We start from the raw sequence: 13904 nt of genomic DNA on the forward strand, positions 1-13904 counted from the left end.
TAGAGTCTTGAATCATAACTAAAATATTAAAAAATGTATTGACAAAATTGAGAATGGTATAAGATTTGAGAACAAATACAAATCTTATAAAGACCAACAAGAAAGCATTAAATCATCATCTTTATGTGAGCAAATACCGAATGGTATAAGATTTGTATTTGTTCTCTAAATGTACCACATAATTTTTACCTTAAATTGTATTTTAATCACATGTTATATATGCATAGATTGATACCTTTATATATAAAGCATGTATTTAGTATAAAAATAGTATTTATATCTTTTGTTAAATATGTCTTTTATATGTTGTATAAATTAGGTTTTTTCTATTTTATTTAATTAATTATTTAAATAAATTAGATAAGTTAATGCAAAAACACAATCTATCATTCCCAACAAAGATATTACAGAACTTCTTTGGTATGTGACATGGCTATATCTATGTCCAAATTATTTAGCAAAAAAGAATATGATAGAACTTATTTGGTATATGAGATGGCCATAGTCACTTCCAAATCACTTAACCTAAACCAACAATCCAAAAACCCCCAATAATTTAAATAGACCTCTTCTTCAATCTAAAAGAGCTATTATCTCATGGCCAATTTGAATCTAAAAGTTGGAAAAACTTAACAAATACTTAAAAATTAAATCCAATTTATGTGACTTTAGAGGATTTAATATTTTTTGCTTTTGTCAAAGCTACATACCTTGCAAAAAATTTGATAAATATTTACAGATAAACCCTAATTTACAGATTAGGGTTTGATGGCAAGCGTCGTCGTTCATGTTCAGAATTTGCCTTTCGAAGTTGCAGGTCAAGCATCGATGCGTCGATTAAACCGTTGTACGTGCGATTCTGACGACACCGTTGCCGATTGTGTCCGGCACTGGAAGCATCTGCACTGTGGGTTTTCGTGTTTTATCGACACCGAAACGGGCTCTCGGCATTGCTCGCATGAAGATGCCGATTCCTCGCTGGGGCAACGAAGCTCTTGCTGCGACCTTTTCGTAGATCAATGTTCCAGGCAATCCGATGTGAGAGTAGACCAACACCTTAGACGGGTGTTGCAGTTTTTTGATACATGTGGATGAGGAGGAATGTCGCATAACCACGGAAGCATTGCGAGTGTTGTGGCTTCGGCTAGTCAGGCAAAACACTAGCCGGCGCAACCGTTGCCTTGCGTTGCATTGAGAAAAGGAGGTTGTGTGCCTTCCCTCGGGACCCAAGTAGTGATTTCTACGGCGTGGAATTATCGACGTGCATTTGCGCAAACGCACACGGTCCCGATGGTGTGAAATCGAGCACAGATGACGATCAGGAGTTGCGACATTCGCAGCGGACGTGGTAACCGGGCAAACACTTCGAAGGAGCACTCGCTGGGAGCAACGCGTGCTTCGGCGCTCAACATGTTGAATGATAGGGGCCTCGTATCCGAGCTCGCTTGTTTCAGGAGGTGGAAAAAGTTACGACGGGCGCGACATGTCAGCATGAGGTTTGTTCTATTTGCGGCAAAGAATAATCTGGGATGCCATGCTATCCAGATATTCAAGGACTGATGGGAGACTCCACAAGCTTCGGTGATGGCAAATATCATGGTGCGGGGAGCATGGGCCCCGGCGTCGTGGCTACACTGCAAGAGCCAACACTAAGTCATGCAATTGCGTGGTTGAAGCCATCGAAGTAGAAAGCCGAGCGAGAAACCCATCATGCAGAATAGACAGGCGTTTCTACATCCCTCGTGCAAATTGTGCCACCCCAGAAATACAACGAACGAAGGGAGACAAAAAAACATTCGATCACGACACATTGAATGCGGAGGCAGGCGCAGACGGCATGGCGCTGAATTAGGAGCGGCAACCAGACAGGCAAACCACGGCCATGTGGCTTCCACCGCGCTCGTGCAGAATTAGCACGAGTTCGGATACGCGGAGGGATAGCGAGAGGCTAACTTATTTGATAAGGGGATTTGGTCCATAGAATGTTCGATCACGTCAGAGCTACTGCGCGGCGAGGTTCGCCTGATCGAAATCCCCCCCCCCCCCCCCCCCCCCCGCATCCTCCACGTTACCTGAGCGCATTGGCCACGACGCTCACTCACACATAGTTCCTTCCGAATAAAGGTCGATTCGAAGCACTATTTGTTCTCCCTCAGCTCTTGGAGCAATTGCGAGTCACAGTCCGAATGGATCTTTCGCAAATAGAATGAAGATTTCTGGCTCTACGGGAGTTGCATGGTCTTCGGCAACTTCAACACGGCATTTGACACTTCACTACAAAGACACTATTCTGTCATTTAGAATGGCAGTAACAACAGATGTCCGTCATCGTCGTTATCTTAATAAATGCGTCCTTTCGACGTCGAACCACAGTGGAGATGTTCGCTGCAAAAACTGGATGAATCTATCCATTTATAAGCAAGGGATTTAGAACAATAACTTCGTTTGTTTCTCCATTTGTCTGGTTCGTTGTTCGTTTGTCACAAGTGAACTTCCAAAGACCTTCAGATGAAGGAAGCTTTTCTTCACCGATGCTTGAAGTAAAGATCACTTCTACTTTTTTAACAGAAAGGATCCCCCTTTAGCATTGATTCGTGGAGTGAAATCTAGAGATCCTCGGAGAGAGGATGGGCAGTTGGGGAACTGAAGAGAAAGCTCGTTGACGAGGGAAGTTTTCAACTGCGGCTTCGACGAAGAGTAAAATGGGAAGGATGAGGATGTGGGGCCCGGGGAAAACGAGCCCCAGGCACTTTTGTGGAAAGCGTGGAGTGTGAGAACGCGAATTTGTGGACACCAGGAGCAGAAGAGCTGGAGTGTCAAACATGGCGCGTCGGCAAAATCTCTACAGTGAAAGAAGAAGCCACACCAAATCTTGCTTTTCAGCTTCCGCCACTAATTAAAGCCTGAGCTTTTGTCGCCTTGGACTTACAGCAGGATCAGAAAGGAAATCTCTTTCACCGCGATATCTGGTCGTCTTTGCTGTATCTCTCTGGCGCTTGTGCATTCCACATTCAGTAAGCAATGTGCTTTTAAGTAACGTGAGCTTTATCACGAAATTGACGAGTTCGGTCTCTTTATAGTCGATTGCGTCCGTGACCCCTGTTTACATGGATCGCAGTGAGATCTCGTGAACATGGCCATGACTCCTGTGGGTTGTCCGACGCAGACTCGCAGCAGGACATTTGTTTGACTTTCCAGTTTCAAGTCATTTTTATTTGCCATGGAGGACTTGCTTTCTTTTTACTGCATCCCTCTTCTGGTTGCATCATTGGAGCTTCTGAGGGTATTGTTAGGTGCGTCGCTGGTGTCGTAGGTTCATGCGCAGTAAGGGAGACTCTCTTTTGACCATTTTTCTTCATGCGCTCAAGCTTGTGAGGGCTGCTTAAGGGTGGAGCTTCTTTTTCGTGGTTTTTTTTTGTGAGGAAGAGGGCGCATTGAGGATGGTGATCCGACTCTCGCCAGATCTGTTGACTTCCATCGTAGCGATTCCACACTTTTTTTCTTTCTTTCTTTTTCCTCTTTTGTAGCTGTTTCGAAAGCATGAGTCTGGGCCGATTCTGCGATCGTCTGGCCCCTTTTTGAAGATGAGTAGCATCCTTTTGGGAAAGAAATTCTGCGTGACGCTGCTCTGGTGTGGTTGGAGTAGCAGCTGACACGAACTTGCAAATCCTCCCATGGAATATTGTTGCAGGTATGGAGATGCATGCACTCGTCTTGTGTCTACTTGACAGGGTTCACTGTTTTCCATGATTTGCTTGTCGAGCTTATGGGGGGTTGAACCTTGTGAGACAAGTCTGCTTCACTGTCTTTCCTGTATAAATTGTCGGCACCCGCGAGTTTGATGTTTTTGAGGGAATCCAATCTCGATAGCTTTGATTTTGTCCCTTTCGGGTTTCATGATTTTGCAGAGTTGTCGAGGGTTCTGTATCGGTTGTTCTGAAGTTGTTGCAGATTGTGTAGTTGAATAAATCTGAGGTCTGAGGTGTTGAATGGGACAAGTACTAATTCTTTGAATGCGTAAAATTCAAGCATGTATTTGTTGTTATTGAAATTCCATGTAATCTATGTAGACTACTGAAAAAGTGTGAGACGTTGTCATCAAAATATGCATCTACACCGTACTAGTTGATGAGATTGGTTGCGTCCATTGCTATCTCTTCGTGCGTGAGGTGCTTGTAGATCAAATTTGCTCTTACTAAACACATTAGATCATTTCGATTGTACATTGTATGTGCAATCACCAGGTTTATGTTGGAGTCGCTTGTCGATGTTCAGCACACTATTGAATGTATTCTTTTATAACTTTTTGTAATTATTTTGCTTTGCTGCGCAGCGGTCAGGGAATATCTTTAGTTGCATAACACGAGCAGTCTGCGGTGGTATTTGTCACAGAAAGTCGAAGATTCTTCGGGGAGTTGCTTTTAAGTTAATGATGACTGGAGTTCAAGAAGTAATCGCAGAAAGAACAACCATCTGTTTCTAATGTAGCAATAAGCCTCGATACATTGGTTGAAGTAATCGATACATGGTTCAGAGGTTTTAAATACAAAAGGAGATGGAACTTGTTTTAAATACTAATTTGCAATCTGATATTAACATTTAGTTTAGTACATAAGAAGATCAATGAGTGTGCATCCCTCGGCTCTAGCGGCAATGGTGCGGAAATCTTTGAAACCAGAGGTGCCAGCGGGGTCTGTTAAACTGAACTCTTTCCTAGTTTCCAAACCTCGGAAAGTTTCGGAGTTTGCAAAACACAAAAAGTTGAAAGAGACGGGTTCCAAAAAATCAAAGAAAACACGGCAGAGCAATTCTGAGCCATCAATTGCGAAACCGCAACTCTCATCCAGTGCTGAAGATCCAGTTCAGCGGAAACTGGTGGGGGAAAAGACAGCTGAATCTATAAACCTTATTTCTGCTAGCATAGAAAGTTATTGTGCGGATCCAGTTCATAATGATCTTCTGTCAGAACTGGTAGGAACGAAACCAGTGCCGATGATCAGCTCTTCTCAGTATCACGTACTTACAGTGGATGACAGCCGTATTGATCAAAGAGTTGTTGAAAAGCTTCTTATGACATCGTCATTCAAAGGTCATAATCTTTACTCGCTTCCTATTAAATTTTGAATAATCAGTTCTATATTAACCTGCTGGACTAATTCTCTATAAGAGTGAAAACTAGTTTTGTTGGCCTGACGTGCTTACTCGTATCATCATTTTATGCAGTTACCACTGTAAACAGTGCTTTGAGGGCTTTGGAGCTCCTCGGACTTTCAGATAGCTGCCCCAGTTCTGTCAAGGTACTTATCTACTTCTTGAAGAGTTTGGTTTCGACGCAAAAGTCTTTTAACCAAGACCTTGTATGCGCTTTGATACGAAGTTTTTTGTATTTGTTTAATCTTAGTGGTTAAATCTTGTTTCGAAATTGAGAAGAAATTGATTTTAATTTTTGCAGAAGCCAGATATCAATTTAATTATGACGGATTACTGCATGCCGGAGATGACTGGTTACGACCTTCTAAAACGAGTGAAGGTACATGATCTCCTGTCCTTGACAATTTTTATTGCAATTCTTTTCGTGCACATAGTGTTTTCTTCCCTTTGGTTAGACCATGGAAAACGAAATGTCCGATTCCTTTTCCTGTATGCGCTTGGTTTGAAGAGCATAGAATCAAGTGGCTAATGAACATGCCCACAGATCGAGTTCTGGCGTATTGTATCTGCCATTTGCAGAATCATAACAAAGTGTTGCTTCCAATGTATTCCTCAAATCTGGTTCATGTACACGCAGCATACAAGAATAGCAACACACTGTCTAATCTAGTGTTGCAGAGTGCTCCTCTTCGCCTCAATTATCATTAACAGGACTTTTCAATGTTCACGACTTCTTGAGTGTGTGCTGGTCTGTGTCCGTATTCCCTCTGCCAGAAGTCTTGGATGGTTACTAAGCTCAACAAAAAACTGCTACATTTTCAGGCTGACACATCAGCATTGAAGGAAATTCCTGTCGTGGTCATGTCTTCAGAAAATGACAGTATTCGCATCGAGAGGTAATCAGCACTGTTCCACCAACCAAACATATTGGAAATTTTGATGTTGACATTGGAAGTTTTGAAGTCTAGAACTGGCTGATTTGTAATTTAACCAAACAAGCTGCTTACCAGATGCCTAGCGGAAGGTGCCGAGGAATTTATCATCAAGCCGGTCCAAATGGCAGACGTAAAACGGTTGCGGGGCCATTTAAGGCCTGTCAACAGCACTTCGGGATCTTCTTCAGCAACTGCCAGTGGAAGCTCAGATTTTACTTGTGGGTCCAAGAGGAAAGCGGAGTCATCAGACCCCCAAGAAGTGAACAGTTATGAGAGAAAGCCCCACCCGAGTGAAGTATCTGTTGCATAACCTCAAAACTTGGTTCTATCTCTCAGGATTGGGCTTTATGGTCTGTTTCTGGATGCTTGAGGTTTGCCATCCGAATGGAGACAAACTCCACAAGAATTATAATTGTCTTTGGTTGTTAAAGCAACCCGGAACACCTTGTTTCGTGCCTCGTTTATACGAGTCACTATTCTTTAGAATGATAAATTTGTCGACAAATTAACATATGTAAATAGACGAGCCATGCATTGGAAAGGTAATATGATGCTATGCAACGTTCTTTAGGGAGGTTCTGGGGTGTAAGAAGTGCAGACAATTTTTGTAGATGGAGAAACCATTCAAGTGTGTGTAGAGGAGGGAAATTTCGAAACAGTGGGTTTTGAGCTTTGCTTATTCTTATACATTCTATTTATTAAGAGAGTTACCACTGATCTTTCCCATTAACAGTGTGATGAGTCTCTGGCATTCGCCTGGTTTGCTGATAAAATACCACGATATGAACTCACTTACACTTAATCGAGATTACCCAGTGTAGCTATGTGATTTACACACATTATTTTTCTTAGCGAGCAAACAAGAGCCTATTAACTTGTGTCATGGCAGACATGACGAAGTGAAGAGCCTCACCAGCAGAAGAGGTTTTAAAAATGTACTTAAAGTACAACTGGTGACAAGGTGAGGTTTCCTGTCTGAAGTGTGCACCTAATGCCCATTGTTAGGAGAGTTAGAGTTTTTATCGTGGTGTGAATGATGTCGGCTACTAGGTATTTAGAGGGTTACCAGTAATCTTCCCTGCATTTCCTATGCTGATGTATCGGCACTGAAACATGTCTAACGGTGCAAAGAGAATGCGAGTGTAACAGATAATGACGAAATTGTAAAAAAAAATCTAATCAAGTTGAAAGGTTATATTACAGTAGTTTCCCGGCATAATTGGTAATCTATGAACTACGAAATAAATACCTTCGTGAATCGTTATGTACAAAGCTACTCTACAAGGTGAAGTTCAAAGTTCATATTTTCGTTTCGGCAATCCGCATAATTTAGCAGTCTTAACCCTCCTCTTCGGAGTGTGTCGGCTACTGGGGATTTTGTGTTCGAGGTTCTCGATCATTTTGTGAAGACGCATCGTTGCCGAGCTTTGCCACTGACTCCACTTTAGAACATCTCGAAGGACTGCTTTCAATATTGTATTTTCTTCGATCAAGTGCTGCGTGAGATTTTTTTGTGAACTTTCAGAATCTGATGATGGAGAATTGGTGGTTAGGCTGTGATTTTCAGATTCGTCCATACGATATGCCGAGCCTCTCAGAACATGTAGAGCGCCTGCACTCAATGAGATTGGATTGGGAATGTGAATATCCTCTGCGATTCTCTTTGATGTGGGAGAATGAGAAGACATCGACGATCTCGCATCCCGCAGCTCCTCTGCAGGATTGAGGTTGTCGAGGTATCCTTGACCTCTATTGTTGAGGTTCTGGAGATCGGAGATTGCAGACTCTAATTGTGTTAATTGGTCACTGACGGAAACTTGTTCTTCAAGGTTAGGGCTTTGGAGATGGGAAATAGTCGATTCTTGCTGCAAATCTTCTATAGATGAAGGAGAATTTTGAGTTGACTCTTGCATCGCCATGGTAGCCACAATTGAAGGCATCTCGGAAGTAGATTCGTCCCGCACAATGTCGGTGGTGCTCTCAGTAAATATAAGTTCCACAGAATGCAGAGCATTTGCAGTATCCAAGATTGAAGTTGGACTGTTAGTCTCAGTTATTTTCTTCTCAGGTGTGAGGCACTTATCTGAAGTTTGAACGTTCACTCCCTCAGTTACATCGACGCTCTCTGGTACCACAGACTGGTCAGAGGATTTTGCGACACCCATTTGTGGTTCCGACTCAGAGGTGCCCGACTCAACCACTCCTCCAAAAGAATTTGATCCTACCACCGGAATTACCTCTATACCCGATCGTGACCTGCTGATACCATCAAGTGAGTTCTGCGATGATGAAGAATCATTACATGGAATACCCAAATGCTCCGCGTCGACGCAAGCAGCCACACTTAACTGCGGACCATTCTCTATATCAATGTCATCCTCAGTCTTGTTGTCCTTCTCATTCTCTTCATTTAACGACAACTGCCCTTTTTGGGATGAATCAAACGTTTCAACATTGGGTGACCCGAGCACACCATCTGCTGTCGTAAGTTGCTGTGGGGCTCCATCAATCGTCGATTCTCCCTCTGGCACGCCAAAAACCTCATTAACAAAGGATGTAGTTGAATCGAGACCTGTTGCATTATCAGAAGCCTCATCATCAACTGCCACATTATTTTCATTACTCTCTTCCGAAAATACCAAAGCAGATACTTGATCTGTTTTGATGTCTCCGTTACTTTCGTGTCTCACAAGTTCATTGCTCCCAAACTTGTGTTCTGGACAGGACGTATTGCTCTGGTTATCAGTCTCACACTGATTTGAATGCAAAGATAACGAAGTTTCCTCTCCTTCGAATTCAGGTCGAATTGCAACATCTCTTTCCAGAATGTCTGTGTCACTGTTCCGGCCGATAGAATTCGGATCAGCTTCTCTAGGTAAGATACCAGATTCCGCGAAATTGCGCACTGCTGGTGACTCTTCATCATTATCTCGTTTTTGTTCTCTCTCAATATCCTCCTGGTCTCCAACAATCACACAATGGGGAATTTCCGTCACATCAGCGATTGCATCCAGATTCATTGGTTTAGGAAGTGAACCGTTCCCAACACCTAATTTTTCTTGCAAAATCGTGGCATTGATGGTTTGAGCATTTTGACCCCCACCACTCTCCTCATCTGGTGTAGATTGCGCTGGGTTCATCATGTCATCTGAAATATTTATTGCCGCATCCGGGTCATCCGAGGTGCCCTTCCTCAAGTTATGGAGCTCCGATTCGCTTGGAGATGTTGCAGGTTCAGGAATGAGCAATTTGTCTTCTTTACCCGAAGCGTCGCTTGATTTGCCACTTTCTCCAGTGAGTTCCACCCCAACGGAAATGTTCGAGTGAAGACCTTCGCCACTAAAGTTTGCAGAAGAACTAGTGTCTGACATTATCAGTTCTTCTCCCTTGTAAAGAAGTCCCGGAGCAAGGAGCTGAGGGGGCAATTCACGTTCGTTGAGCTGTTTTTTCTCTGTGTCGATACTTCGCTGCTCCTCTAAAACAGAGAGCCTCTTCACCACCTCAGATATCAGTGTCAAATCATCTGCATCTATCAAGGTCTCCCTTTTATTCACTGTCTCGGGTTCCTGGTGACTTTCAAAATCGGGTAGCCTATTCAAAAGCTTTCGTAGTAGGTCCCCTACACGCTCTTCTGTTTGACCTGTATTGTTTTGTGGGACGATAGGTTGAGTCTCGCACGCAGTTTCACTCCGCTCATTGATCACCATTCCCGTGTCATCACTAACAAGAGCGTCTCTATCTTTACAAATCTCAATCGGCTCTGAAGAGTGAATCTTGTTCTCAGTTTCCTCTGACCTAGTCATCACCATTTCCTCGCCATTGCTCACGGGAGCATCCCGACAATCAACATTATGACTTGGTTCTGCTGAATTGGACTCCTGATTTACAGCAAAATCGTTGTTGGCCACATCAGTACTTTTTGCTAGCATGCTCAATTCAGTTGACACATGGTCAGCCTTGTCGATGACAACTTGAGTAGCAGCATCCACCTCGCTTTGCAACTTCAAAACTTCCTTGGAAGTATACTTGCGAATGTCTCTAACAACTGGATCAACTCCCTGCACATGGTATGATATTACGTGAGTTATAACAGTTGATCCCACCAGCGCACCTCCAAACACCTAAGAGGTGATGTAGTTGATAAAAAAAGCGCAAGCTACCTGAATGAGACCTGAAAATTTACCTGTATGCTATCAAGTTGCAATAACAAGCTCATGAGTCCTTCGGAAATTTTGTTCCTCTCCACTGGATCTACACACTTCTTCAGAAACTCGTTTTTGTCCACCAAGAGAGTCTGGTAATCTTTTAACATGAGCTTTACACGAGCGATATCGCGCAAGTGCTTCAACGGTTGATGTCGTCGCACTAAGTGACCCCTCCACACGGATTGTATAACTCTCGCAGCGGTCTCGCTACTAGTAATTGCCACCTTTACATTGGAGGAATGCTTTTTAGCGCCCTGAGGCTCTGCGATGTCACACTCCATGTCTTTCAGCACTCCAGATGTCACTTTCTTTGGTGATACTGGCTTTTCTTTTGCACTCGTCACTACGACCTCCGCCTTCGGTGCAGCCTCATGTGCCTGCCCCATCGGGGCTTTCCTTGCAGGTACCTCCTCTTTCGCACGATCATGTGACGGTATCTGATGAGATTCAGGTTTAGCATGATTTCCAGGAGCAACCTGCTTCTCCTCCTTAAATCCATTTGCATGATTACTATCTTTCTTCTTTACAAAATCTAGCGACGGTACCAGCTTAATGGGTTTGAGTACTGGCGCGGATGACTTCTTCGACTTCTTCACTTGAGAGACAGACTTCTCTTTCGAAGGTTCCGCAACAGATTTCTCTTTCGTAGGGTCCGCAACAGACTTCTCTTCTGGGGGATCCGTTACAGGAATTATCCTGATAGACTTGGGGATGGTAGGTTCTACCTTCTCCTTTTCACCCAGCTTTTCAGATACAATTTTACTCACTGTTTTTGGTGACGAGGGACCATCAACCTTTACGTCCTCTCTTACCTCATGTTTTGCTCCCGATTTCGGAAACAGAAGTGAAAGAATTTGACTATACGGATCTTCAGACTTGGCAGGATGGACGTCGTCACCAATCTTCAGCTTCAGGGGCGAAGAGTCCGGCTTGGCACAATCGTTGGTGGCATTCTCACTTCCCGGTGACGCCATGAGCATCAAAGGTGCCTTAGACGCTGCCGGCATTGCCTTGGGAATCATCCCTGGGAATTTCTCGGGGTCAGGATCTGCAATCGGCACCAGCTTCCATTGCATCCCGGGTTGGGGAGCAGGGAGGATGTATGGCTGGGAGCCACTCATCGCAATGGCAGGACTCTGCCCCTGAGCAGATATTTTTGGAGTCAATGGAACTCCGTAACTATTTACGAACTGAATTCCGCTCGGATCTGAACGCAAGTGACTCGTATCAGGTGCATCGTCCACACGATACATGGGATATCTATGGACTTGCAACGGCTGCCCAACAATAGCTCCGTCAGGAGTTAAGTGCGCGGGGGGGTAAATCCATTGCTGAGGAACTGGCTGAACTCTTGGAACCCTCGGTTGCTTCTCTTGTCTCGTAGCATTTTCACATGCGTCCTGCATTCTGAGTTCATTACGTCGAGCATCCGGAGGTAGAATATTATACACAGGATACGGGTGATAATAATCTTGTAATGCCACCGCATTAGACACAGGAACGCCATAACCAGAGGAAGCATTTGGATAGTAAACGTATTGCGGGGCTCCAGAGTGCTGAGGAATTGGAGACACAGGCGGCGAAACCATATAATACGGCGGTTGTTGAATTGGCAACTCACAAGGCATAGGCACTGCGCCATCATCAATCATCGCCCTAGCCATTCTGTAACCTAATCCCTACCACAGAGCCTAAGAAACTCAATCCCGGGTCTGCACCCGAAAAATTTCCCAGAATCCCAACAATCTATGACCAATTAGCCCCACTCCCAAGCTGATCCAGACTGCGTCGCAACTTCCGGATTCCAATGCAAGCGACTTCACTCACTCACAACGTCTCACAATGAAACCCCGCCAACTTCGCTCCCTCGCCTAGCACCAAATCATAGCGCATCAAACTCCGTCACCGATTCAAATCTCCCCAAAAACCCCGACTCAGCTGCACATCTTCTTGAGGAAAATCATACAAACTCTCGATGCTCTAACACCGCGCAACGTATACACACTCGCGAAATTTCTACGGCAGCTAATGGAACCTTCGAATGAATCTACAAGCCTGATCGCTCTCGAACAAGTTGACATGCGGAGTTGGATGACGACAGAGCGAGTGGGACACAATTTTGTAATGAGCGATGGCGCTCATGTGGCAGGATGAAGGAAAGCTGTGGAAGCGGGACAGAAGGGTCTGGAACCAGGTGGACCTGGCTGATGTGGCACTGCCGGCTGGCAGCTCACAGGGGCGTGTCCGTGGAAGGAAGGGTCTGGAAGCAAGGATGGGGGGGGTATATCGGAATGGTCTTCGAGAAGCCTCTGGAACAGACAGTTCTCATCCATCGCGGCTAGTGTGCTCTACCGCTCGTCACTGGTGGTGTACGTACCTGGATTGATAGCGTCGTCTACTGGATACGTATATAAGCAAGCTGTATACGCTACGGTGTGTGAGAGTCTCATTAAATAGTATTATTAGTTAAATACAAAATTTTAGATGGAAGAAAATTACTGTGTTTCTATGTTAGGATCAATGGTCACAATGGCTTGTAATATGTATGTATGTATATATATATATATATATATATATATATATACTTCTGTAAAAAACCATGTAAATTTTTTTGCAAAGCGACATTCTTATATATAGGCTATATCATTGACTTCTACCACAAGCTATTCACACATACAATACATGGCTAATTTGTTGGTTAAGTTTCTAATCTATTAATCAACTATGAATATGTATAAAGTCATATATGCATTAATGAAGCTTCTAAGAAGCCTTGCTATAAGATAATAGCAAATCTACCTACATTTACCTTATACTTGACACTTCTTACCTTGGAAAACATGTATGTTTGTGATATTACTCCTTCTTCTAAGAACATGTTCCATAAGGAGCGGTCATCATATGTTGAAGTCTAAGATGCAATGAATTATATTTGCAACATATTTTGATTTTTATTCTCTTTGAAGGTGGTTGATAGGTCCTCTCAATTATTAATAGCATCTTATACCAAGGTGGGAACACCATCCTATTATTTGATTATTGTTGAGGCCTTCATAGTTTCCTTTAAAAAAAATATTTATAATACCATAAAGAATTGTTCCTACTTTTAATAAAATTACCAAACATTGAAAGTCTCTTCTGAATTTGTGATATCAAACACATTATATCTCACCACCTAATCAAAGAAGAACATGTTGTTTTTAAAGTTCTTCATTTCTATTTTGTTTTCTTGAAGGCTATAATAATTATAATGTCTTATCTAATGAGTCAACAAACAATAGCTCTTGAATTGAATCATGTTAGTTGTTGATTCTCCATCTCTTTAGTACTACAAACACACAAAAATTACAAATAAGGATAGAAGGTAGAATGCTATCTTCTTTGAGCTTGTTTCTTTTATAGAAAAGATTTGTCATTCTTCATCTTGATTTTGATTAATATTTTCAATGAAAAATCTCACCCTTTTTTACTATATTTGTAAGATTTTTTTTATTAGCTCTCATATGTATTTATTAATATTATGTCTACATTAATAAATAAGATATTCTAACTTATTTTAATGTCACCTTGAATCTAAGATTATATCAAGGATATGAATCTTGAAGAATTGAAA

The 13904-nt window shown here is 42.9% G+C and overlaps 2 protein-coding genes across 3 annotated transcripts; one reads left to right on the top strand and one right to left on the bottom strand.

Annotated features, from left to right (window-relative positions):
• The first annotated feature begins 2455 nt into the window (after positions 1 to 2455).
• Positions 2456 to 6816, top strand: LOC112296163 (uncharacterized). Of its 2 annotated transcripts, none has more exons than XM_090244929.1 (6): positions 2456 to 3691; positions 4334 to 5089; positions 5224 to 5297; positions 5453 to 5530; positions 5974 to 6047; positions 6162 to 6816. In XM_090244929.1, the coding sequence occupies exons 2-6, from the start codon at positions 4624 to 4626 to the stop codon at positions 6394 to 6396; spliced, it is 927 nt and encodes a 308-aa protein (XP_090101055.1). In that variant the 5' UTR covers positions 2456 to 3691; positions 4334 to 4623; the 3' UTR covers positions 6397 to 6816. The 2 variants fall into 2 exon arrangements, with proteins under 2 accessions (XP_090101055.1, XP_024404221.1); XM_024548453.3 differs by having other exon boundaries at positions 3105 to 3691; positions 4393 to 5089.
• Positions 6817 to 7247: 431 nt separating this feature from the next.
• Positions 7248 to 12389, bottom strand: LOC112296162 (uncharacterized). Its single transcript, XM_024548450.3, has 2 exons — positions 10270 to 12389; positions 7248 to 10144 (listed from the first exon to the last, which is right to left on the bottom strand). Exons 1-2 carry the CDS (start codon positions 11953 to 11955, stop codon positions 7379 to 7381), a joined length of 4452 nt encoding a protein of 1483 aa, XP_024404218.1. The 5' UTR covers positions 11956 to 12389; the 3' UTR covers positions 7248 to 7378.
• Positions 12390 to 13904: the final 1515 nt, after the last annotated feature.

The sequence above is a fragment of the Physcomitrium patens genome, chromosome 19 (genome assembly GCF_059467195.1).
Source record: "Physcomitrium patens ecotype Gransden chromosome 19, ASM5946719v1, whole genome shotgun sequence".
Lineage (NCBI taxonomy): Eukaryota > Viridiplantae > Streptophyta > Bryopsida > Funariales > Funariaceae > Physcomitrium > Physcomitrium patens.